Source organism: Cheilinus undulatus, linkage group 6, assembly GCF_018320785.1.
Source record: "Cheilinus undulatus linkage group 6, ASM1832078v1, whole genome shotgun sequence".
Lineage (NCBI taxonomy): Eukaryota > Metazoa > Chordata > Actinopteri > Labriformes > Labridae > Cheilinus > Cheilinus undulatus.
In genome coordinates this window covers 27,227,214-27,251,754 of record NC_054870.1, presented here as the reverse complement: position 1 = coordinate 27,251,754, position 24,541 = coordinate 27,227,214, and the positions used below count along the sequence as shown (strand labels likewise).

At 39.0% G+C, this 24,541-nt stretch overlaps 1 protein-coding gene across 1 annotated transcript in view; it reads left to right on the top strand.

Moving 5' to 3' along the window:
• LOC121510738 (inactive phospholipase D5-like) overlaps positions 1-24,541 on the top strand; it is a 72,167-nt gene that overhangs the window by 25,130 nt on the left and 22,496 nt on the right. The window contains exon 2 of the mRNA XM_041788935.1: positions 15,368-15,504. Within this exon, the coding sequence (XP_041644869.1) occupies positions 15,368-15,504 (137 nt within the window). The remainder of the gene's footprint in view (positions 1-15,367; positions 15,505-24,541) is intronic.

Here is a 24,541-nt window from a genome sequence, read left to right as displayed (position 1 = left end):
AGCCAACCAGCTACTACACTCTGTATTTCAACATCAACTGGATCTTTGTTGTCTTAACATTTCATACCCATCAGAGGGGCTTTATTATCAGCTGTTCTTCATGTTTAGCTCTGTTCAGCTTTTGACAGCATGGCCAGCTGTGTAAATCCGGATATCTCACAACCTAGACAATAGACAGTCGTCATGTAAGTCAGCACTATCTCTTTATGAAGGCGAGCCCTATTGTTAGGAAGTGACATCCTTATAAAGCTGTCATGATTGTGTTTGAATAAGCACAGAACATTTTGACTGCACATCCGGCTGGTAGAGCACTTTGAGCCCAGAGGTTCGCTCAGGAGACCCAATCAGACAGACAGAGAGATGAACTAAGAGCATGGTGTCTCTCTGGAGAGGAGCACTCCGTGTCACTTTTCATAAGGCTTAGGGAACAGGAGACAGCTCAGAGGTGACAAACTCTGACAGCTCGAATGGAGCAGCGCACTGTCCATTCTTAGAAAGAGAGCCAGACTCCTTTTTATTTTGGCTCCCCATCTTTCTTCCTTGTGTCAAGATACAATAATGTAAAGCTTGTACTATTTTTTTAGTGTCAAAGGCCTCTGATACAGTGTATCAAATAAAAAGTGTGGACTGTCTTTGGCACCACTGGAGCACGAAGGGACAGCAGATCACCATCTGGCAATATGTCGCTGTTATAAGTCAATGATGGATGACAAATTGTCTTTGAAATTGTCCATGACAGCAGAATAATTGTTTTAAAGACTTACAGGCTTAGAATCAAATACTGTCCCATGCAACACATGATATATGACTTTGGCTAAATGTATTTGACAGAAATCATATCACAGATGTAAGGGACAAAAAATATACTCAGGCAGACTGCTTGGGTAAGTCTAACAAAACCAAACATCTGTTAAGCAAATCTGCTCCATATTGCCAGTTACACTTTAGCCTGTAACAGTTTCATAAGCTTGCGAGCAGCTAGTTTTCATGTGTAACATTATATGTTCAAACTGAAGGCTAAGTAAGTTTTTACCTTTTTTCATTTGATCAAAATGTCTTATACTTGGCTTTTAACTTGTACCTGACAACACCAGTGGTACAAAAGGTATTTATCTTATTTATTGTGCACATAAACAGATAAAACAAAGGGAAATTTACAAAAGATTCTTTTTTTAAATTTTGCACCAAAGTCATTGCAGTGACAAAGTCCAATCCAGCTGACACTCCTGTCAGCCCATGTTGCTTTTACGTCCATCCCCTGTGTGCACACTCAGCCTTTCAAAGCAGCGTGACAACTTGTTTCGTCCTGTATGTTGCTCAGTCCTTTATTTTTAGCCTCTGCAAAGCATCCTTTAGTCCAAGTGCTTTCTTATCAAAGTGGCTAACTTTGATGACCTTATCCCATGGCCCGAAGTCAAATATGAGCAACAGATTTTAAAAAGGACTTTCAGCAGTTAAACCCTCCACTGAAGACAGGCATCCTTTATCCAACTCCTGTCTAGATCATTATAAAATCACACACCTCAGCACCAGGGATGAATTTCTTATGGAATAACTAAAGTGTAAATGGTCAGGGGTGAGGCATTGACCAATTCAGATCAACATTTAGATATACAGTGCAAGTACTCACCTCGCTGGATGTTTTGAGGGTTGTAATTTAATTTTTTTTTTTTTTTAAGAAACAACCTCTTTAATATCAAAGTGAAAAACAGATTTCTTCAAAGTAATTTCAAATAAATAAAAAAACATTTAATGTAAAATAAGTGACTGCATAAATATTCACCACCTTCAAGTCAGTATTAAGTAGATTTTGACTGCAATCACAGCACTGAGTCTGTGTGAATTGGTCTTAGTCAGGCTTGCACATCTGGTCACTACAATTTTGCTCCATTCTTATTAGCAAAACAGCTCAAGCTCCGCAGTTTGCATGGGGATTGAGCCGAACAGCCCTTTTAAGGTCCAGCCGAAAATTCTGTATTGGATTGAGGTCTGGACTTTGACTCAAGAACATTCACCTCATTGTCATGAAACCATTTCTGTGTACCATTGCTGAAAAAAGAAAATCTTCTCCCAGCACATAGTTGTCTTGCAGACTGAATAAGATTGTCCTCAAGGATTTTCCTATATTTTGCAACATTCCTTTTACCCCCTAACATTATAAGCCTTTAAATGACCAGCTGCCAAGAAGCATCCCCACATCATGATGCTGCCACAACCATGCTTCAAAGTGGGGATGGTGTGTTTGTGGTGATGTGCAGTGTTTGGTGTCTGCCAACCATTGAATCTTGTCTGATGGCCTAAAAGCACCATTTTGGTCTCATCAGATCAAGGAACTTTCTCCCAATTGACCGTAGGGTCTCCTGTCTTTGACGCACTCTAACTGAGAGTTTATATGAGGTTTTTTTTCAACAGTAGCTTATGTTTTGCCTCTCTCCCATAAAATTTGACTGAGAAGAACCCGGGTAACAGATGTTGTATGTAGAGTCTCTCCCATCTCAGCTGCTGAAGCTTGTAACATCCTGATATTTGTAGGCAGATCTACATATGTGCTTTATTGCTTCCATTTCTTGATGATAGATTTAACTGAACTCCAGGGGATGTTCAGCACCTTGGAAATATTTTTGTATCCATCCCCTGACTTATACTTTTCAATTATCCTTCCTCTGAGCTGCTTGGAGTGTTCTTTTGTCTGCATTGTGTAATGGTAGCCAGGAATACTCATTAACCAGTGACTAGACCTTCCAGATACAGGTGTCTTTAGACTACAATCACTTGAGACACATTCACTGCACTTAGGTGATCCTTTTTTCACCAATTGTGAGACGACTACTTGAAAAAAAATTGTTCAATGATGCTCCAAAAAGAGCTGGTTGTACAGTTTTGGAAAATACAAATGAAGACGATACTAACTGTTTGTTACAGTTCACAAGCTTTAATTTAATATACATCAGATTTATTTTAAGGTATTGTTAAGCCAATTATGCAGACTACAGTGAGAGCCCCTCCAACTGTTTCTCTGTAATTTCTTCTTTTTGCTAAGCTAAGCTAAGCTAAGCTACGCTAAGCTAAGTTAAACTAAGTTAGACTAACCATATCATCAGCTTACTGTAGTTTAATTTCATTCCCATTTAACTCTAACCTGACATGCCAGATGAATATGTTTCACACATGCTTCTGGGAAAGCTTCAATAGGAAGCATTTGAGAAAAGGCAGAGGCTTTGAAAAATCCTCGGAGTGTGATTGGGTGAACGTTCTGTCTGTCACATCTCTAGGGGCCAATCAGAGCAACAAAACACGTGATGTAGCTGCTAGCAAGCTGCGCGTGCACAGCTACTGAGGAATAATACGAAACATGGTGACTATAGACATGTAAGTACTCGACTTTTGTCGTTTTTGAAAAGAGAACAACTCACCGCTGGTCTTTGTGCTTCTTTTAACGAAGAAATGTCGTCAAGTTCTGATAAAACTGGCGCTTTTGCAGCATCCCCGCTAAGCTCTTCCTCCATAACTGCACCAGCTCTTGCTGCTGCTTGTTTATGTCACAACTGTGCTGCGCCTGAAAGTACTGCCCATCGTAGCTGATTGGTCCTGTCACTTTCTAACCGGGCCCAAAAGGTTCAGATGGGAGCTTTGCAAGATGGATTCACCAGTGAAAAACAAAGAAACAGGTGCATCCATCTGCTTTGCAAGGTTGATTTAACTCTCCATTAAGAAAACAGGCCATTTCTCAAAGTTTTAAGTTTTGCTTCAACATGAATCCACTCCTCTCATGAAGCAGTCAAATCCTCACTACTAGAGCAATAAATAAACTGAATATGAACATATATGCTGAAACTTAAAATAATCTCCCCTTGATACTTTGAATGATAAGGTTAGAATGAATGTATGAGAAGTTGCAAGAGAAAAGCAGATGCAGAAATAGACAGAGGAGACATGACACAGACACAGACTCCAGCAGTAAACAAAGTATGACGGTGAGCATTACTTTATAAAATCTGGACCAACTCATTATACAGAACTAAAAGAAGGTGACAAGTCAGGAGAGAGAGAGAGCAACCAGACAGTTTATTGGAAATGAACTGCGTTCCCAGCGTTTTGCTTTAGGCATCAAACACACACTCACACACACACACTCACACATAGTCATAGACACAAACACAAAGAAACCTGCCTCCTCAGCACTTGGAATCAGACTGTCACTGTCAGATATTTGCTCTGTTTCTGTTGCTTATTCTGCATCTCTGACATTCAAAAGCCGTCACACATGAATAACCTGCATGCAATGGCACACTATCAAATAAAGACGTAAATGATAGAATTTTTCAGCAGTTGTATTGGGATAATACGTAAAGACATTTGGTCATTATTGCTTGCATTCAATCTTCATGAAACATGTCAAATCAGTTGTTGTGAATTTGTGAATGGTGTTGTGGTAGATATGGCTTTGGACTCAGAGATGTTTACTTAGTTTGAGAAGTTACGCTGATGCTTTCACTGGCAAGGAATGATCATTTCATATCTTTAATTTTAGAACTCAAAATCGCTTTTTTTTGTGATCAAAAATGCAAGTCAAAGTCTATCATGAAGTTTTCCTTTATTTCGTTTTTTTGCATTCATTTCATGAGAAACTGCTCCTACATATCCCTGCTGTGAAGAACAGACATGTTAAATGAAATCATGACACCATCACAAAAGTGTTTTCCTTGTATGGAGGAGACAGAAGGACCCTGGCTAAGATCAGCAGCAGTCATGTACAGTATCACCTGAAAATTCAAACTCTGCAGTCTCAAAAAACAGATTAACACAAGAGTGTGATGTATATGAGGTACAATGCTATGAAAGTGAACGATAAGCTATACTCTGTGAGCTGTATCTTAAAGTGCATCTCTTTTTTCAGTACTGACTTAAAAGCAAAGCCAACAGTGCGTGAAGTTTAGTATTTTGAATGGACACTTAAGAGCTCCAAATGTGTGATATGCTTCTGGATTCCCAGATCAGTATGCAAGACGTCACTGCAGAATTTATCATGTTTGGCAAAAAACATATAGGTCTGTATTTTGCCAATATTTAAAACAATTGCTAAGATTTTTCAAATTAAATTAACCACTTTCAGTTTGAAGGTTTTAGGATGTCAAATCAAAAAAGTGGAATATGTGGGTGCTGAGATGAATTTTGTTACTGGCAATGTTCTGGTTTCTGTTTATATGATGTTTTCAGTCCAGATAGTATTGACCAACTACATTCACTGAAATAGTCTGTGTGGAGGAAAAAAAGCACAGAACATAATCTGTCGCACTGCAGTCTTGTAACCCCTGGGACTGCATCTGACAATGATTTTGCTTTGATTAATCTCTAGAAACAAAAATCTGTACAAAAGTGCAGCTAGAAGTCTGCCCCTAGACCATCAGGGTACTTCTCATAATGCTGACTGAACTGTTAACATAAACAAATGGCCTGTCCTGTATTGCTTACCTCTGGAAATAGTTGAAGTTGGCCCTTATTCCCACAGGCTATGTTGTTATCAGATGATAACCAATGAATTCTATGATTGTGACTAATAAAGAGGCCATAGGAGTTTAGCACTCCCTCTGTAGCTTTTGCTTTGTTGGTATCCATCCCATTTTGAAGTATGACTACTAACTTCAGTAGAAAAGGATTTCTAAAGGAAAACATGGGTCTTCAGAATGTAACTGGGTGACATCTCAGCGGTTTTGTCCAAATACAGTCTATACCCATTTCTTTTTACAAAGACTTCTGAAAGCATGACTGTGATCACTGTTTCAATGATTAAAACTTGCATACGCTTACCAAAAGGAAGTCAGAAGAAAAAAACATGCTGAAACTTAGAAATAAAATCGGAATAAACTTCGTGTAGGGTTTGGGTAAGGGTTAGGAAACCAAAAGTTAAAAATCAAAAACATGATTGCAAAACCTTATTACAAAACACTGAACAAAGCAACCTGTTTACAGGAACAAAGCTTGTCTTTCATGAAATCATTCTAACACAGTGTAGCTTACATAGCTCCGTTAGCTATGAAAGCACATTGATAATGGAGCTAAGCTATGGTAGCTTTAGGTACATTAGCTTCAGCTTCTATGCTTTAGCTACATTTGCTGAGGCTCACATTGCTAAAGCTAACTAAGCTACATTGGCTTATAAAGTAACATTAGTTATATAGATAGTGTAGCTATGTGGCTAACACAAGTAAAGCGGCTATGTAATATACAAATCTATGTTATCTATGCAGCTAGATTAGCTGTAGCCGTGTTTGCTAAAGCTCACATTGCTAAAACTGACTTTGCTACATTGGCCTATGCTGTTACATTAATTATATAGATAGCATAGCTATGTTAGCTTTAGCTGAAGCTAATGAAGCGAAAGCAGGCCACTATTGGTATAACTACTTCTAAAACAGGTCTGTTTATAATATAATCCCAGATCAGACCCCTGACCTTTCTCTCTATTTATTTATGAAATGTGCCTGAGTCTGTCATGTTTGCAATGGGGTTATTTCATGAATGTAACTGCCAGACCTTATTTATGAATACATTTGAATTTAAAACAAAAAAAGAAACTACATTTTACCGGCCAGTTAGGGTCTTTCCTTTCTGAGATATATGGTGGCTCAGATGAACAGTCCGTGAGAGTGGCTGTCATATTTGAACAGGCTACAGCCAGAACTGTCTTTATTGTCAGTGATAACTTAACAAGCCAGTTGAGTCAGAATCAGACCAATATACCAGGGTCAGATCTGTGAATCCAGTTTTGGCAAGATAGTTGTAATAAATCAAGTTCTCTGTTTGGATTTACTTTTTTAAAGAGAGCTTAGTAAATCCTTTATGTTCTTTGAATAATCAATGTCTTCATGTGTGACTGTTGCAAAAGGGGAGCATTTAATGTTGATGTTTTGGACAGATGAAAGGTTTTCTCTCAGAGGAGATGACTGTAGTTGTGCCAACAGTATCTTATTGTGACATCAAATCATCTATGTTTGGCTCACAGGATTATCTCTGTCAACTCTGTATATTCTGTGAGGATGAGGTTTAAACAGTACATGACTCTCTGTGCTCACTGCTCTATTTGGAAACACACACACACTTAGATGCAATTCATTGGTGTAATTAAATCTGATAGAGTATTAATTAAACAGTGCATGTATTTAATATTGCAAATTAGCAGAGGCAAGTTAGATCAGATTGATTACAATTGTTCGTGAATTTGTAGGACAGAGAAGAACAAGCACCACAGTGTCCTTCTCTGTCGCTGTGTAACAACACTGAAGATTGGAAAGCTCGGTATCACTTATCATCCCCACACAACACGCCTTATCAAGAGCTCATTAAAAAATCATGAACTGGTTTCATGGCTGTATTAAGGAGGGGAAAGGTTGAACTAAACAATCCAAATTTATTAGTCGTTTCCTGCATCTGTGTGGACCATCTGATTTGACTGCAGAATGAGCAAAAAAACATTACATTAGTTTTTCTACCTAAATTTAAATAAACCATTGATGAATAGAACAACACCTCAAACATCAAAATAGTTACAGAAAGTTCTGATCTGGATAAGTTACAGATTCTGGCAGTATTTTACAACCTTATATATTAGGTCCAATGATGTGGGTAAAATGGGTCTCTAAAAATGTTCTGTTCATTTTTTCCGTCTCTTTATGTTAACTCATGTTAACTGAAGTGTAAGCCATCATCAAGGCAGAAAGTTTTTGATTTTCCTCATACGTACAAGTCAGTTCAAACTGTGGAGATTTGTGACCCCACGGCTTTTTAAAAGTCCCTTTGTGCATGAAATAAGTGGAGTCAAGGCACAGCTTAATATCTGATCAAAGTGGGTTGGTTTTATCTCCAGGGCTGAGTGTCTGTGTTAGCCGCTGTCTAATGATCTTCTCTTCCTCCTCGGTGGAAATGCTTGTTAACATGGCACCAAAAATCAAAGGATAGCAGTCTTTTTAGTTCTAGGTCTTCAGGACAAAATCCTCAACATCCTTAACATGACAGTCTGGATCTCCTCTTGAGGGTCCACTTTTTAGTCTTTGAGCTTTAACTGCAAATCACAGTCTCAATCTATGGGCAAGCTGAAATTATGTGGCATTGACAATGTTGGGAGGGCTAACTTAAAAAATGCATTCAGATATAATTACTGATTGCTTTTAAACATTGTGTCTAAAATTTGCAATACAAAGATAGCCACTATAAGTTATATTTATTCAGATGACTTTTTAAAGTATACATGTGAAACATCCACCTGTATCACAGATTTTTCTAAAAGGTCTGAAAAATCAGCTCAGTTATAGTTGAGTCAAATTTCAAAAGAGCAGTTAATTAAAGCTGGTTTGAAGAGGTAAAGTTATTTGGTATGGGCTGTTTGATCATCATCATGAGTCAGTCTAAACCAAATCCCCATCATGCTTCACTCTTGGTCCAATACAGTAGCAACTTCTTCCCTTCATCTCTCATTCTTCCTTTTGCTGTTTTCCCCCTTTCTTTCTACAAACATCTCTGGGCTTGCATGAAAACTGGTGAAACAAGGCTGTCTGTTGCGATGCCAGACAAACTCAGAGCTAAACGCAGCCTGTTTCTGGGCTTGTGATGATTTTGTTCTCTCTCCATCCTCCAAAGATCCACATGGCATCTGCAGTACTCTCAGTGCAGACAAATGAGGCTGAACTGTTTTGTTTGTAGCTCTTCCTGAAGTTAGAGTGATTTCAGCATCTCTCTTCCCCTGAGCAATAACACTGCTTGTTTTCTGAGTGCATTAACAAAGCAGAAACTCTCTGGAGGATAATTTGGATGTTGATACATTCCTATGGCTATACTGTGGAGAGACTCATTCTGCTTTTCCAAAGGTGCACTTTTTATTTTGCTTGTACTTCCAAAGCAGTATGACCTCTGCATCGTGGTCACAAATAAGATTGCTCGTCATATTATCCCTGTAATTCTGCAGCCTATCTAAGGGGTGACATACAGCACAACACAAAAATTGCTCTCAAGTACCGTAAAGAGGATAGTTTCAGCCTCACTCATACATGGGTTAGTTGTGCCAACACTTCTGCAGATGGCAAAGGGCAGACTGAACAACTTAGAGATTTGGCAGAGCTTTGCAGAGAGAAGGGCGGACAGTTTAATAGTTCTGCCTCAGATCCGAGGGTATAAACATCCAACCTCTCTGGCCTTCACCTCCGTCTGAGTGTTTATGTGCAGCCAGAGTCAATGAAAGCCAGAGAGATACAGTAACAGTGAAGCTGTATTTCTTTGCAAGTGTGTCAGAGTCTGGCACTGTGCCATCCACCTTGCACAGCTTTTCAAAACTATCCTTGGGAGCTTTTCAAAACAGCTGGCAAGCAGTAGTCCTAAATCATGTTGGTTATCAGTCCTCTTTGCACAAGAAAAATATAAGAAATTTTAAGCATATGCCACAGAAATCCCCTTGTTATTAGGAACAATACCTCTTGAGCATAGAAATACATTAACAGAGCAAATAAGTTTAATCATAAGCAGCTCACAATAAAACAGAAAGAAACTTAACAGTCACAGCGTTACTTTGATGTCCAGTCAACAGTCAAAGAGTAACACTGATGGCCACTCAAGAATCACAGTTACTCTGATAACCACCTAACAGTCATAGTTATTCTGATAACCACTCATTATTAACAGAGTGTCAGAAAATAGAGCTTTTAATCAGCAAGCACCTTAGCCTTGCTTAATGTAACATATCCTGTACTATCTCTTACAGCTTTACAGAACAGTGTAAGAAAACACTGTGCTTAAATGTCTCATCTCATTTTGACAATTGTACTAATTTATCTATTTACCTTACTCAAATGTGGTTAGAAAGCTCACTACAGTAAAATACCCCATGTGGATGATTGCACTAAATAATGTAACCTATCTCAAATTACCTTATCTACCTGATGTAAATCTGCCCACATCTTTGCAAATTCCATACTTCTGATCATGTCTAGTCAGCATTCTTGCACACTTTGCACATCTTTCAACCATTCTATCAATGCACATGACTTGTATATACTAGAAAAAATAACTAACAAGAGCTTGTACTTAACCGGAGTCAAATTTTTTGTTGCGTAAGCATACTTGGCCAATAAAGCTGATACTGATTTGAAATACTAGTCTTTAAGGTCATTGTATGTTCCATTATGGGTAAATGACCTTTTTATGTACATTATCTAAGAATTTATTCTCAAATTACACCTCAAATTACCGTACTGGGCAAGTTAAGTCACACTCAACAATATATACTAGTTCTAAAATTTGCTGACTGACACAAAGGCCACTGCATTTTCTAAGCTAAAATCTGTGAGCATTTCTTCAAAATATATTCTGTGCAAAGGTGAAGATGAGTAAATCTAACACCTACAATTCATGAAAAAAAAGATTAATGGCTCTCAATATAGAGGCTTAAGAAACTACTTGGAACTGATAATGTCTTTTGTTTTTTTTACCTCATGTGGTCTTGTGAGATTTTTTTTATATGACTTTACCCCAGCCTCATATGATGAAGATAAATGAGGCTAGTTTTATCTTCAATTAAGCATTTAAACAAAAACAGTATATTTTTTTATTTTTTATGATGTAACACTTAAACAGAGTCTTTAAAAGTGCTGAAATGTGCTATACAAATAAATTTGCCTTGCCTTGCCTTGCCTTGCCTTAATGTAAGGCACTCTGCATCTTGTAATTGAAGGTGTATTGATCCTGGACTATGCTCCAGTGTCGGGTGGTACTTATGTCCCTTGTGCACTCTTTGAGTCTGACCTCTTCGTATATCCACCATGATGCACTCACACATCCAACCACAATTAAATTAAAGAAATAGAAGAAGAACTGAGAAAATGAGAAGCTTACAGTGCTTGAGTTTGGTCGGCCTTCCTCCTTATTTGCACTGAATAAAGATGAGTGACAGATTTGATTTAACCTCCATTTATCCTGGGAGTGTTTGCTGAGTGAGCTTTAGTTAAGTGCCTGGGGCTCTTCAGCAGCAGATGTTCAGAGGATGGAGAATCTTTTCCTTCACCTACATTTCTCAAACTGATCTCTGGATGGAAACCAGTCACCTCATTGTCAGGTCATTTATTTAACCTTTTCGGCAGCTGTTGCACTAAACAGAAAAATGAAAGCGAAAGTGAAGACTGTGGATATAGTATGTAAGAAATAGGTGTAATATTCCAGCTAACCAGCGTTCCCAGGAAACAGAAAAAACAGTTCCCCTGTCAGATATCAGCTCAGCCAGATGGCTGTGTGAAGGAGAATATCTCTGCTGGTGTCCCTTTGGTCCACTAGGGAGCATCCATTCACTTTTTGGCAGATTAATTAAAATCCCTCACGAGAAAGTATGTGCACAAGTGTCTTTTGCGACAATAAACACAATCAAATATTCAAGGCTTTGTTTGTGCTCCTCATTGAGGTGGATGGTGTATGATATGAGATTTGTCTCTGTGGATGATGAATGGAGTCGAGCTGGCTCTGCTAATGATCCACTGTGTTCAAGGATAATTAGATTGGGCTCTTCTGGCAGCTTTCACTGGGATCAGGATGCATTTGTTATCGTCGTACAAATAGTTTGGGGGTTTCCCAGTTACTGGGTCAAATCTTCTGAGTCACAGAGTCACATGAGATTGCAAACATGATTGATAAAGTCCTGTATAAAAGTGGAAAAAGAAGCACATTCTGTTCTGATGTTTACTTTCAGGCAAAAGTACTATATTAGAGCAGAAAAATTACCATAGGTTTATATGATAGTGGATATCAGTTTTTTATTCTTAAAATAGCAATGAGAGGTTGTGTGAGGACCTTATTGTGAAAGCTTATATCAGAACAATACTAACAAGTATGGCATCATGACTAAAGTATCAAATAGAAATTAATAGAAGTCTCAAATCAGAGACAGCATCGAATCAGAGCTGTTCAAAGATATTTTTACTGGAGGTAATTAAATAAGCTTTAAGAGAGAGAGCTTTAAGCTCCTGTGAGTAGTGTTGAACTGGCTAAAATTTATATTGATGCCGCCTCATGGGCTACAAAAATGAACAGGAACATCAGCATAAACATTTTATGGATATTTTATTGTCTGAAACGGCTGCCAGGGTCAGTGGTAAATGATTTTATCAACAGTGCGCTCCTAGAACAGCATTTATGTTCAAATGTCAATTACATGTACATTACAATAAAAAACACAGTATACAGAGAAGATAGAAATGATCAGATCACTGCCATGACTGAGAAAGGATTCGTATCTGAACAGTGATTATGTGCAGTCTCATCTGTTTAGCGGTTAGACATCCTTACCAATCTTGATCTCTGATTAAAATCACAAGTCGTAAGAGGAAACCAACATTTGTTTCTTATAGCAGGTTCATTATCTCGCTATCTCCATAAAGCAGAGCTTGTTTCCCCAGATAACAAAATAATGAACTTGCTGTCACAAGATAAGGACATTAAAAAGATTATAACAGGCAAGTCTGTCATCTGCTACACTCTCAGAGGTGTAACTAATAACCACTAAACCATATCAGCAGGCATGTGGGACAACAGTGCTCTGAAACAGGCTGCATTAACTTTATGTCTCTATTTACTTACTAATTATTTGTTAATTTAAGTACATTTTAGATAATGATGCCTATTTTTTGTGTTGTTACTATCAAGAAAAAAATGCTAATTCAACTGTAAAGTTCTACTATACCACACAGAAGGAAAAGAAACTCCTCACAGCAAAATCATCAGTATCAGTTTAACTCCCATAGTGTTAAATTTAACAATTTTTCCCCAGTTTATATAATTCTCACATAACCTGGCACGCCAGATGGATTTGTTTCACACATTCATCTGGAAAACTACTCACCGACAGCATTTGGAAAAGGGCAGAGCCTTTGAAAAAAAAAACTCTGAGGATGATTGGATGAACGTTCTGTCTGTCACATCTATACAGGCCAATCAGAGCAACAAAACACGTGATGTAGCCACTAAGGAGCTGCGCCTGCGCCCCCTACCAAAGGAGTAAACTCCATAAAGAACAGCATAACGTTAACCATGGTGACTGTAGACATGTCAGTACATGACTTTTGTTGTTTTAGAAAAGAAAACAACTCACTGCTGTTCTTTGTTCTTCTTTTAACAAAGAAATGTTGTAAAGTTCTGATAAATCTGGCACTCTAGCAGTATTCACGATAAGGTCTTCCGCCATAATTGCACCGGCCTCTTCTTGCTGCTTGCATATGTCACGACTCCGCCGCGCCCGAAAGTACTGCCCCTCATCACTGATTGGTCCTGTCACTTACTAACCGGGCCCAAACGGTTCAGAGGGGAGCTTTGCAAGATGGATTCACCAGTGAGAAACGGGCGTGTCCATCTTTGCAAGTTTTAGTTCTCACGGGTTCTGAGTTAAATTTACACTTTGGAAAGTGTTAATATTTTAACTCTCTAACAGTGTTTAATTCTTAACACTCACAGGAGTTTTTTTTTTTACATTGCACAGTGTGCATTTAACACAACCTGTTACTTCCTTTCACTATGGGTATACATTTGAAGTATTTATCATTTGACTTCTTGACACATCATAATGTACTATACATGCTTAAAATTTGCCACCATTTTTGAACACTTATGGCAACATCACATGTCTGATAATCAGCACAACACCCCTTACTGCACCCCTTGCCACAGGTGGGAAGTTATTAACTCAGTGGATAACTTCACTCATGGTGCAGAAGTGTCATACACCAAAACCAACAATAATCCTATAGAAATAAACGCAGAGGAATCCCAGCAGTTTTATTTTACAACAGGCAACATATAAACAAATCTGAACATGTTTAAACATATATAAACACATATAAATACATCTAAAAACATCTAAATGCCAAGCCCAAGGGCATGATGGGAAAACTCTGCTTCCAGATGTGAAATGGCAGTGGGCAGAGCTTAGATCAATTGACTGAGTTGGATTAACACTGAATGCATTAACACTGTGAAATGACTCCAACACTGAAAGTCATTTCACCTAGAATGGTGTTAAATTCACACTTTGGAAGTTAAAATCAACACTCCAGTTTTCTGCTGTATTGTGAGAAGTCATAAATATCTGCACATATAGATATTTGCATGTTCCTTTTTTCTTGTAGTTCCATGTGAAATGACTTGAGTAAGGCTAAACAGAGGTATTGGTTTTGAATAAGCATTGACTTGAGACCTACTCAAAGTAAAATCTTTCTTTAACCTTGACCAAAACCTCCTTCAGTATTGAAGGCCACAGATCAATGGACTGGAATGTTAATTTTAATATCCTGCCTCAAAGAAAACCCAAAACTATTGGGCAAAACAAATTACAAAAAAAAAAAAAAAGAATTTCGAGGACACAAGGTAGGTGTAAAGGTCTGTTCTGTCCTCAAGCTTGTGTAGTGCAGTAAATGAAAGCTCCCTCCATGGCTCCCTAATCTCTAGCACCACTCATAATAGGAAAATAAATATTTCAAAATTACTGGTTGGAAAGTGCTGCACAGGTGAGAAAGTGAACTTGCATGCTTAAGGCACAAATGTCACAGTGTTAATTCTCATACAGGGAAAGTGTCAAATTAAAAAACAAATATGTAGTTTCTGACAATACTATAGTACACAAAAAAACAGCCTTGTTCAATAACTTCTGTATTTTCTGTCTTTTTTTAATGTTTTTTTTTCATAAGATGACACAGCACAACAATGACCTTTGCACATGTATTTACCTTTTTTCCCTGGAAAGGTCTTCTAAAGGTTTTCAGATCTCCTGGGAAATACACCAAGTAGGGAGCAGGAACACTTTCCTGTCAACAGTATTGGATAGTGGAGAGTAATTTTGCACCCCGAGGGGCAGTTTGACTGATGAGTTAAAGAAATTGTAGTCCTTTGCCAGTACATGACACAGAAGCAATAAGAGACTAAACAAGCAGGTGGCTGAGTGACAGCCTTGATGAGCAATGATCAGACTCATTTCTTCATACATATGTGACTATTTATTCTTTAATTAAAAATGTATTGCTGATTTCTTCAAATGAGCCATAATTCGGTCTATAAGTTTTATTGTTTTTGTTTGTTTTCCTTCATTCTGGCCTTGTGTGCTGTTCCTCATCCCTCCCTCATTTTCTATATGAAAGCCTGATCTTGCAAGGTCAAACATCGACCCTCTACACATGTTTGCGTTAATTTCCCCTCTATATCATGTTATGACCTGCTGAGCTGTGCATTAAATCTGCCAGAGCTAATGTGGAGCCAAGGTTGGGCCACTTTGGCCTTGTTTTTACAGTATAGTGTTGAAGAGTAGAAAACACCCTGTGGAAATCAATGTTTTCCTTCTCTCTTTTTGCAGTCTCAGCAGAAGTGCATCGTGATCTTTGCCCTGGTGTGCTGCTTCGCTGTACTGGTGGCACTTATCTTCTCTGCAGTGGATGTTTGGGGCGAAGATGAAGATGGAATCACAGAGGAGAACTGTAGCAAGGACTGCCGGTGAGAACAACAGAACCCATACATACCATTTGATCAGTGGTTCCCACTGCTGATGGCCTCAATCACAAGTTTAGATTCGGGAAATCTTTTATGATTTGTTTATTGTGCATGCTAATATCACCATCATTACAGCGTTATGTTCTATAGTGCGGCTTTACTTTCCGTCATTCTACTCTCTTGGATTGGATTTTGCTCTAATTCTACCCCCAACTCCCCATAGCTCCTTCAGAGCAGGAGAGGAGTCCAATTCAGCTCGGCAATTTGGGATTACTCTTTCAGCCTTGAGTGGAGGGAGAGGAAGGCCTGATAGAGTTTTCTAAGAGGTTGTTAAATTGCTGATTTGGAGGAGATGAGGTTTGGAGAAGATGGACACGGACATAAAGAAAAAGAGACAGGAAAGTAATTGAAGGCTGAATAGGAAATCTGATGCTTAAGTCTAATGGAGGAGAACCAGTTGGACAGCAAAGTGAACAGAGTGTGCTGTATCAGCGTATTTCACTTTGGACCACCAGGACATACTGCGCAGCTTTTCAGGCTTTTCATCTGGAGCTATATTTTAAAGTTAAACAGACTGTAGGAACTTTGTCTGAAATAAAACAACTTTGAGAAGAGCTGGCTCATCATTTTAGGGTGGCAGAGGAGGCTATAGTGGGACTTTGTTGAGGGAAGCAGATATTTGTTGTGAGGTTTGATTGTGGAAAGTATACTAGATCTTGATAAAGGCTAGCAATGCATCTGAATCTGCCTTCACATTTGGGGAGGCCGTACTCACATATTTGAAAACAATAAGTAAAATTTTGAAATCAAATCTTTGTTTTACAGAGGGCCAGTAAAGAAATGCCAGAATGTGGTAAACCTTTTGAAACTTGTTAAATCCCTGGGAGCAGCATTTTGAACAAGCTGGAGTCTATGTAGCACCTGATTTGAAAATCCAAGAGCAGTGCATTACAGTAGTCATGTGTATAACAGATACTGAGGTAGGACACTTCTCCCCTTGGATATGTTTTTAAGATGATGGAAAGATGTCTTTGAGATGTCTTTTGACCTGCTAACAGACCATAAGTATAGGCCATCAATAATTTTTTTCACTTCATCACCATTTTTCCATGCATTGCATTTTATTAACACAGGTGTAGAAAGCATGCAGTATAGTAATAACAAGAACTGTACATGCATACTTAATTGTACAGGGCAATCAGATATTCTCCTAACATTGTGCACACCTCATGGATAGTGAGGGTGAACCTGAAGGAGAAAGTATACTATCAGATTAGATTCAGGGTTGGCATGAGTAAAAGATGAATGGATCCATTTGCTGTCTCTGGCTTGTCAGCTCAGGACAGCACTCATCCATTTTTGTTCCTTAATCTTAGTGATGAAGTTCAGCTTTGATATGCATCATTTCAAAGACCTATGAAGATTGTAAGTGTGACATAATTGATGATTTCTTCATGAATTTGGCTCAGAGCAAGTTGCTGCAGAAAACAGGAAAAGTGATTGATGGCTAAGAGAGTGGCATTTTCATAATGGGGTGCACTGAAGTCTGATCATGCTCTTTTAAATTCTTAAAGGTGATTGTATTTCATCAAAGGAAGTGACTGTTATGCCATTCAGAGTCATTGTTATGATGTAGTGATGAGCTTACAAATGAAACACAAGACTGAATAATCTGAATGCTGAACTCGCTACCTATTCTCACAATTATTAATCTCATTTCTCTGGAAACAAAACTCTTTCTGAGCCGTTTAGTAGCCACAATGCTGACTCTGTAGCTTTCTTGTTTGTGGTCTGGTAATGTAGACACCTCACACAGCTGGTTGTTTTGTTATGTAGATTTCCCTTTAATCTGTTCTTGCCTGCATAATGAATATGCAGATGTTCAAATATCCAGGACAGGAAACCTTAGATGGTCTGCTGCTTCTCTGCATAACACACATAATTAATCTGAATTTTATTTTCCCTTTAAGGATGATCGGCCCCAGATCTGATTACAGAAAAACATGATTCCTCTTAAGATAACATCAGAGTGTGTTGTTTGATGGCTGGAGCAAAGTGGTAGCAGTTTGTAGCCTCTCATCTCATCCCTGATGTGAGTGTGTAATTGCCTGGTGTCAGATGAGTGGTAAGTATGTTAGTATTGATCTGCAGCTGTCCTGCAAAAGGGTAGAAAAAATGTCTGGATAACAGGATTTCCAGACTTGACGCTTTTAGCACCTACTGAACCCTAAGCTGTCCAAAACTTTTACATATTTTGTGTACCACAGTTCCCCCCTTACATAGACATTCTCCAACAACTAATAGCTGTTACTTAAAAAAAGTCAAGTTCAAACCCAAGCAAATGGAAAATTAGTGAAAGTAAAGTTTAACCACTAATTTTTTTTTGTATACACTGCATTCCATTTTTAAAAGACTGCACTCAAGTAGTATATGCAGAAGCCTCCTGACCATCGTCCAGGCCTACTCCAGGCCTTTGTCCCACCTCTTAAGGTATCCTCTCCCCTCTACAACACCCACGGTCACCCCTTGTGTATCAAGCAGCTGACCCCTCCAATCCCCGTTCTTCTGAGCATGTCAGCATGAGACACATGGTTTTGCCAACAATACCCAAAAATGTGCTGAAGACAAGTTGTCAAAAAAGGGTCCTGTCAGCACCTCTTGCCATCAGTCAATGTCAGGGCCTCACAGGAGCATAGTAGGACCAGAAGGACCAAGGATCGAAAGACTGACTTTCAGCAGCATGCTTAGAGACAAGGAATGCCACACTGTCTTGCTCAGTAGACCCATCGCCCCACGCACGAGTTGAAGTCTGTGGTTGATCTCAGTCAATGGATTGATGGACTATCCTGCAAAGGAAGGTGAACTGCTCTACAACTTTCATGCTCTCCCCATTCACACAGATTCGACAACAGCATCCAAGGCATCCCCAAACGCCTGGATCTTTGTTTTGACCCAGGAGACGTGCATTCCCAAAACATCAGACTCCTCACTCAGCAAGATAAGAGCCTCCACAAGAACATCTACAGTCTCCACAAGGATCAAAGCATCATCAGCAAACTCCACATCAGTGATTTTGACATCCCCAGATGATACTCCACAGTTCACTGTCCCTGTTACCCACCCCATTATCCAGTCCATACAGGTACTGAAGAACATAGGGGCTAAGACACACCCCTACATCATCCTAGAATCAACTGGGAAGACATCAGCTAGATGAGCGAATGTCAGAATCCTTCATTCACTGAGTCGAGTGCCTTCCAGAAGTCAACAAAGGCTGCAAGAAAACCTCTACTGAATTCCCTAAAGGGCTCAGTGAGGACCCGAAGTGCCAAAATGTGGTCTATCGCAGACCCCTTAGGTGTAAAGCCTGACTTTTCAGGCCACTAGTATAGGAGCATTGGTTCACAGATCATAATAAGTAATACTAGTACAAGGACCTTGCCCGGCACTGAGAGAAGTGTAATTCCCCTGTAGTTGTAACACTTTCGCTCATCGCTCTTTACCTTCCAGATTGGAACAACAATGCCCCCCTTCCAGTCGGTATGGATGATGCCTGTTCTCCATACGGAGCAGATGAGAGCATGTAACCTCAAGAGGGAGGTTTCACTATCCACCTTGAGCACCTCAGCCTGAATTCCGCATGCAGCTGCTGCTTTCCTGGTTCAACTTGTTCACTGCTTCAGCTGGGAAGATCTGCCTGATCCTTAAAGTAGCTGGTCCATCTTTGGCTTCTGTTTGGTTTTATAAAACAGATTAGTCTTGCTAAGCAGTAAGATAGGGCTTTAAAGCCAGTTATAGGCAACTGCAAAACACCACATCAAAACTATTATCTCTCTTCAAACTCCCAAAATAATACACAACGTGTAAAAAGGAGACCATAAAAACAGACTCCACTTAATCAGCCTTCATTTTGTCATTGAAGTCACTTCACATTTAATCAAACAGTAGATCAAGTGTTTTGTTTACGTCTTTACTTCCCAGATTAAACCATTTTTGTATTAGAAAGCAGAAGTTATGCTTGTTATTTGGTTCATCTGGTAGTTGTTAGTTGACAATATTAACTGCAGCAATAACTTATTCAGTAGAGTAGTTTATTGTGAATAACCTCATAACTAGATTAAATTAAGTTAAGAAATGTAAAATGCACTTAAAATGGATTTAACTTAAGACTGCAAAACCTCTTAAAGATCTGTGCTTGAGAACATTTCAGAATAAAATCTGAATAAGGCACAGAAATAAGACCACTGAATCAAATCAACACAACTCCTATAGACCTAACAGCATGAATGTAATTAAGCATTTCTGTCTCTTTGACTCAGCATCTGCATCAAAAATTCTCTGTATAGTCAGCTTCAAACAACAAACCTAAATAATCAAATTACTGCCTGTCACTTAAACTACCTAGGAGCACAAAGGAGCAGTGGCTGACATTAAACTCAGACCATGCCGATAAAGGACTGAGTTTTACATGATAAGTAAGTTCACTGTGAAAGAAAAGTTTTGGATGTACCTGATGAAATATTGCAGTGATTATTTCTCTTTAAAATGCAGGGAGCAAAACAGCAGCAGCTCCTGTGATCCCCATATTAATGCCATTGCTACTGTGCACCCAGAGCTCAGGGCAGCTCAAGAGAGGATGGATAATTTATGTCAGATGTCAAGAGCTGTCTCTGGCTCATTGGGATTTTACTCTAAGAGTGCTACAGCAGGCACACAGTATCACAGGCATCTGTATGTAATTGCATTGTTTAAGACATAACGGGCAGTAGTGGTGCCTGGAAATTGTGCTTGCAGTAGCTGTGTGGGGGTGGGGGTAGGATTGTTTATAGCAAAGGCTGGAGATTTTTGACAAAGCAAATGGCATTACTGGGATTCACTTATGGCAGCTGTATTTATATATATTATTTTTTAATAGAAATCACAGTAGAACTGTTTATTGTGACTGAACAAAACAAAAGCTAACAGGAAGCATTAAAGTCGCCCAAAGAACATCCTTGGATTGACATAAACTGCATCTACAAGCAAAATAACTGTACCACTGTCTTAAAAATTATATAGTAAACCAGAATCATCTGACATTTTAATGAGAACAGCCCAACACAACCACTGTTATCCAGCAGCCTAATGTCAGTTGTAGCTAACATTGGCTAGAGGCTCACAGCACAGCTTTCTTTCAGCTCATTAAGCTAACTTAGAGCATTGTCTATTACATGTGTGGAAGCGTCATGTTTCTAAAGGGCTTTAGCATCCATATTGTTTGAAGACTGTGATGTTGCAATACACATCATCCACTCTCCCTCAATTCTGTAAAATAACAAAGGTAACCTGGTACATAATCAGCTGATTTGTGAGAACTAATTTACAAACTACTTAAGAAAGGTATGCCAGTTTTGACTGACACATGCAGTTACAGTGCATCATTCACCCCAGAAGTCATATGTCAGAAATTTGTATGATATCAGATCAGAGTTGACCTTGTTCTACTTACAACCTTGAAACTTGGTGACTTGTGGTACTGAAGTCCCTCTGAGTTTTCCAAAAACAGTCTGGCTACAGTCTGTGTATATCTAAAGGCCACTCTCACAGACCGTTCATCTGAGACATGGATTCTTTTGAGGCATCCAGGATTAAATTATGAATAGACCCGTTTTAGAAGTAGTTGTGGGATGGTGGCTTGCTTAAGCTTTGTGAGCTTTAGCTTAAGCTAACCTAGCCATGCTAATTAACGTTACCACATATTCAAACTAGAAAAGCACTCGGAGAGCGCAGACCTCCGCCATTAGCCCTATCTCCCTAGAGTGAAGAATCCTTTAAAAAATTCCTGGATCCAGATGGTGATCCAGACCACTCCTAAAATCTGATCAGTTCTTTCTTATGCCATTTCTGCCATTTCCTGAAAATGTCATCAAAATCCATCCACAACTTTTTGAGTTATGTTGCTAACAAACAAACTAACAAACCCTGCCGATCACATAACCTCCTTGGCGGAGGTAATAAGTTAGCTTTAGCAATGTGAGCTTTAGCAAACACAGCTGCAGATACAAACCCACCAATCAAATTGCTCTGCAAGCAGCAAAAGATAAGGAGAGATGCTCTTGTCACTGTAAAATCACCAGTAAACTTTTTTTAGTTACTTATGCTTATAAACCAACTTTTTATTTTGGAGTGTTGCTGTTAATTGTAAGCTACAATGCTGCAGTGATTTTAAACCATGTTTCATGTTTGTTTTACCTTAAAGTCTGCCCCCATTTTAACTTGCTCCAGCTCTGTAAAAGTGGAGTAAAACCAACAGGAGGAATTAGCTCATCATTTTTGGAAACATGTATCTGAGTAATCCAACTGTGTTCACCTACGATGCTGTGAAGATTGAAATCCATTATCATTCAGAGATTTATGTTTTTTACATCAGGATGCTGCCTTGCTGTGTCATCTATGCACTCACACACTTTGAAGTTTACCATTTAGATTCGGGCTGCTGGGGCTGATTCACACCATTGAGTGCAGAGATGTGTTTCATTAGAGGGATCCAGCTTTGGAGTCACAGGCTGCATAAATCAATGAATCCCTTGCAGACAGACACGACTGCCTCTCTACTCTCTCCACTTTTAATACCAAAGCCTGTCTGGCTGTTTGAACTGTTCAGAATCATCATTTATCGTACCTCACAGCCATTAGAGTAGACTGGGAGGATTTCATTCACAATAAGATTACATCTTCTCTCCCTCTATCTTTTTCCATCCATACTTGTTCTCCTTTATTGTCAGGTGCACACTGTCCTAGTTTTTCCTGTCTTTTCAGGACAAAGGAAACTCTATGTTGTGTTTGCTCATGTTAATCTTCTGAATAATTTAATCACAACTCAAAACATTGGTTCATTTGTGCTTTTTTGGCAATTTTTCTTTTGTTTTACTCTTTTTTCACCCCTGAGCTCTAAAACTTAGAAGAAGGCCATCCACACTAATATAAGTTCAACATATGAGCAGACCTAATGTCTTAATTCCACCTCCATAAGATATTGATCTTCATTTCATTGAGGATAAATCAGCATGTTGTGATCACAGAGAGCCTGAGTCCTACAGCCTGACCCTTGGCCTCTTTCCAAAACCTGACTTTGCTTTACTTCAGCCAGGAATACATTTTCAAGCTGTGAGCTGACAACTGGCCTCTCTGTGTGAGGCCGCTACATTATCACCTGCACCACTGTGCCCTTGAGTGATGCACTCGCAAGACCCCGAGCTGTCACACTCATGCTGACCGTGTGCCCTGATTGGTATAAGGGCCTAAGATCCATTTTGTATCACAGTCCTCTCCAGGGAGTCTGCTTGCACAGTCTGCACTGTGTTATACATACATAAATTTGGGAGGAAAACATGACAAAAAAATCCTATTTCATACTGTTGATGCTGCTAAACCTGTGCAGAAAAAATACAGTAAAATCCATAAAGCATTTGCAAATGTCTCATTTAGGTCTTGCCCTGAAAAAAAAAACAAGGAACCCCTGGTCAAGCGGCCAGAACAGCATAAATAGTGCTGTATGTACATGAACTGGTGCCTGTGTTTCCATGCATTGTTTGGCTCTGTCAGAGGGACACTTCTTGACAAGAGTTGCCTGACCCTGCAGCTTGCGGGCAAGGATTTTGAGTTCTTGGGTATGAAAGATGTCGTTTTCTTTTTTGATTTGACCCTGTCATTATTGTACTTGCTTTTATCTCAGTGCAAGGCAGCTCATTTGCCACATGGCTCAGTTGCTAAAGTTTATTGGCATGTCAGTGCTGCAAATAATTATTGCAATTATTTTGAGGATAAAGAGCAAAAACAAGGTAGATTGCAGCTTCTCATTCTGTGCAAATCATGGTAAGATTATCAGGTACAATTCAGTCTCTTTGTATTTGGCTCAAAGTATTCAAGGTTGGTGTTTTATTGCAGTTTCCCCTACATGCTGCTCTAAAGTGTCTGTAAGGACTATTCTGCTGTCCAATGCTGCTGCACATCTATTGACAAGACCTGGGAAAAGAGATCTTACTGTATTTATTTTGTAGTAGCTTATCTGCAACACCATGTAATGTCTGGGATAGAATTAAAATTCCTTTTGCTTACAAGGCTCTTTAAGATGAGGCCCCATCATTTTTAAAGTGCTCATAGAGCCCCTTTTTCCTCTGAAATGCACTCATAGAATACAGGTTTTCTTCTGGTACCTTGAGGTCCCTGTAAATTGAAATGCAAAATTTGTGTCTTAACATTCTAGATATTTACAAATAAGATTGCTGTAAACATGTGAAAACACTGACATCTATGTGTGACGTATATAAGAGCCCGTGACATCTTGATGGGGAATACCCCACCTCCTAAAATGACATAAAACCACAGAGCAGTTCATCTCAGTAGTCTGTTGTTAGCTGATGTCACTGCCTTTATTAAAAGTTAACAGCTAGCTGCATTTGTTGTTCATTGTGAGGTAAATTTCCCAAATCTATCTGCAATGGTGGTCTTTAGGTCATTAAAAGAGCCAAAACAGAGATTTGTACTCGAAAACAGTGCATTCAATCCTCAAATTCTGTATCTCTGCTCTTGCATAGAGCCTGGCAACTGAGCTCTGATCAGAAGCATTTTTGGCTGACCATTGAGGTCAGCCCCACTCATGGTAATGTCTGTGTCTGAGTAACTAAGTAAGTAACTAAGTAAGTAACTGACAGAGTGAGTGACACTAATTTATGAGCTGACCAGAGCTGACACATTTCTTCATCACAGTTAGCGCTGAGAGCAACACAGAAAGCTTTCTGCGACAGAAAACAATGTTGTCGCTCTTCTGCTGCCCCACTTTGGTATGACTATGTGATAGTTATGGGGAAAGGGTTAGTTGTTGTATACAGCTAATGAGTTGTTGTGTCCCAGCTAATGACTCTAGCAGGCCTGTGTTACGGCCTCTTCAAAATGATTAACTTAAACCAAAAATAAGGCTCGTACACAAGAGACCAATAACATATATAAAAGGACACAGACACAAGTGGTTTGAGTTTCAAAACAATAATCAAAGCTTTAT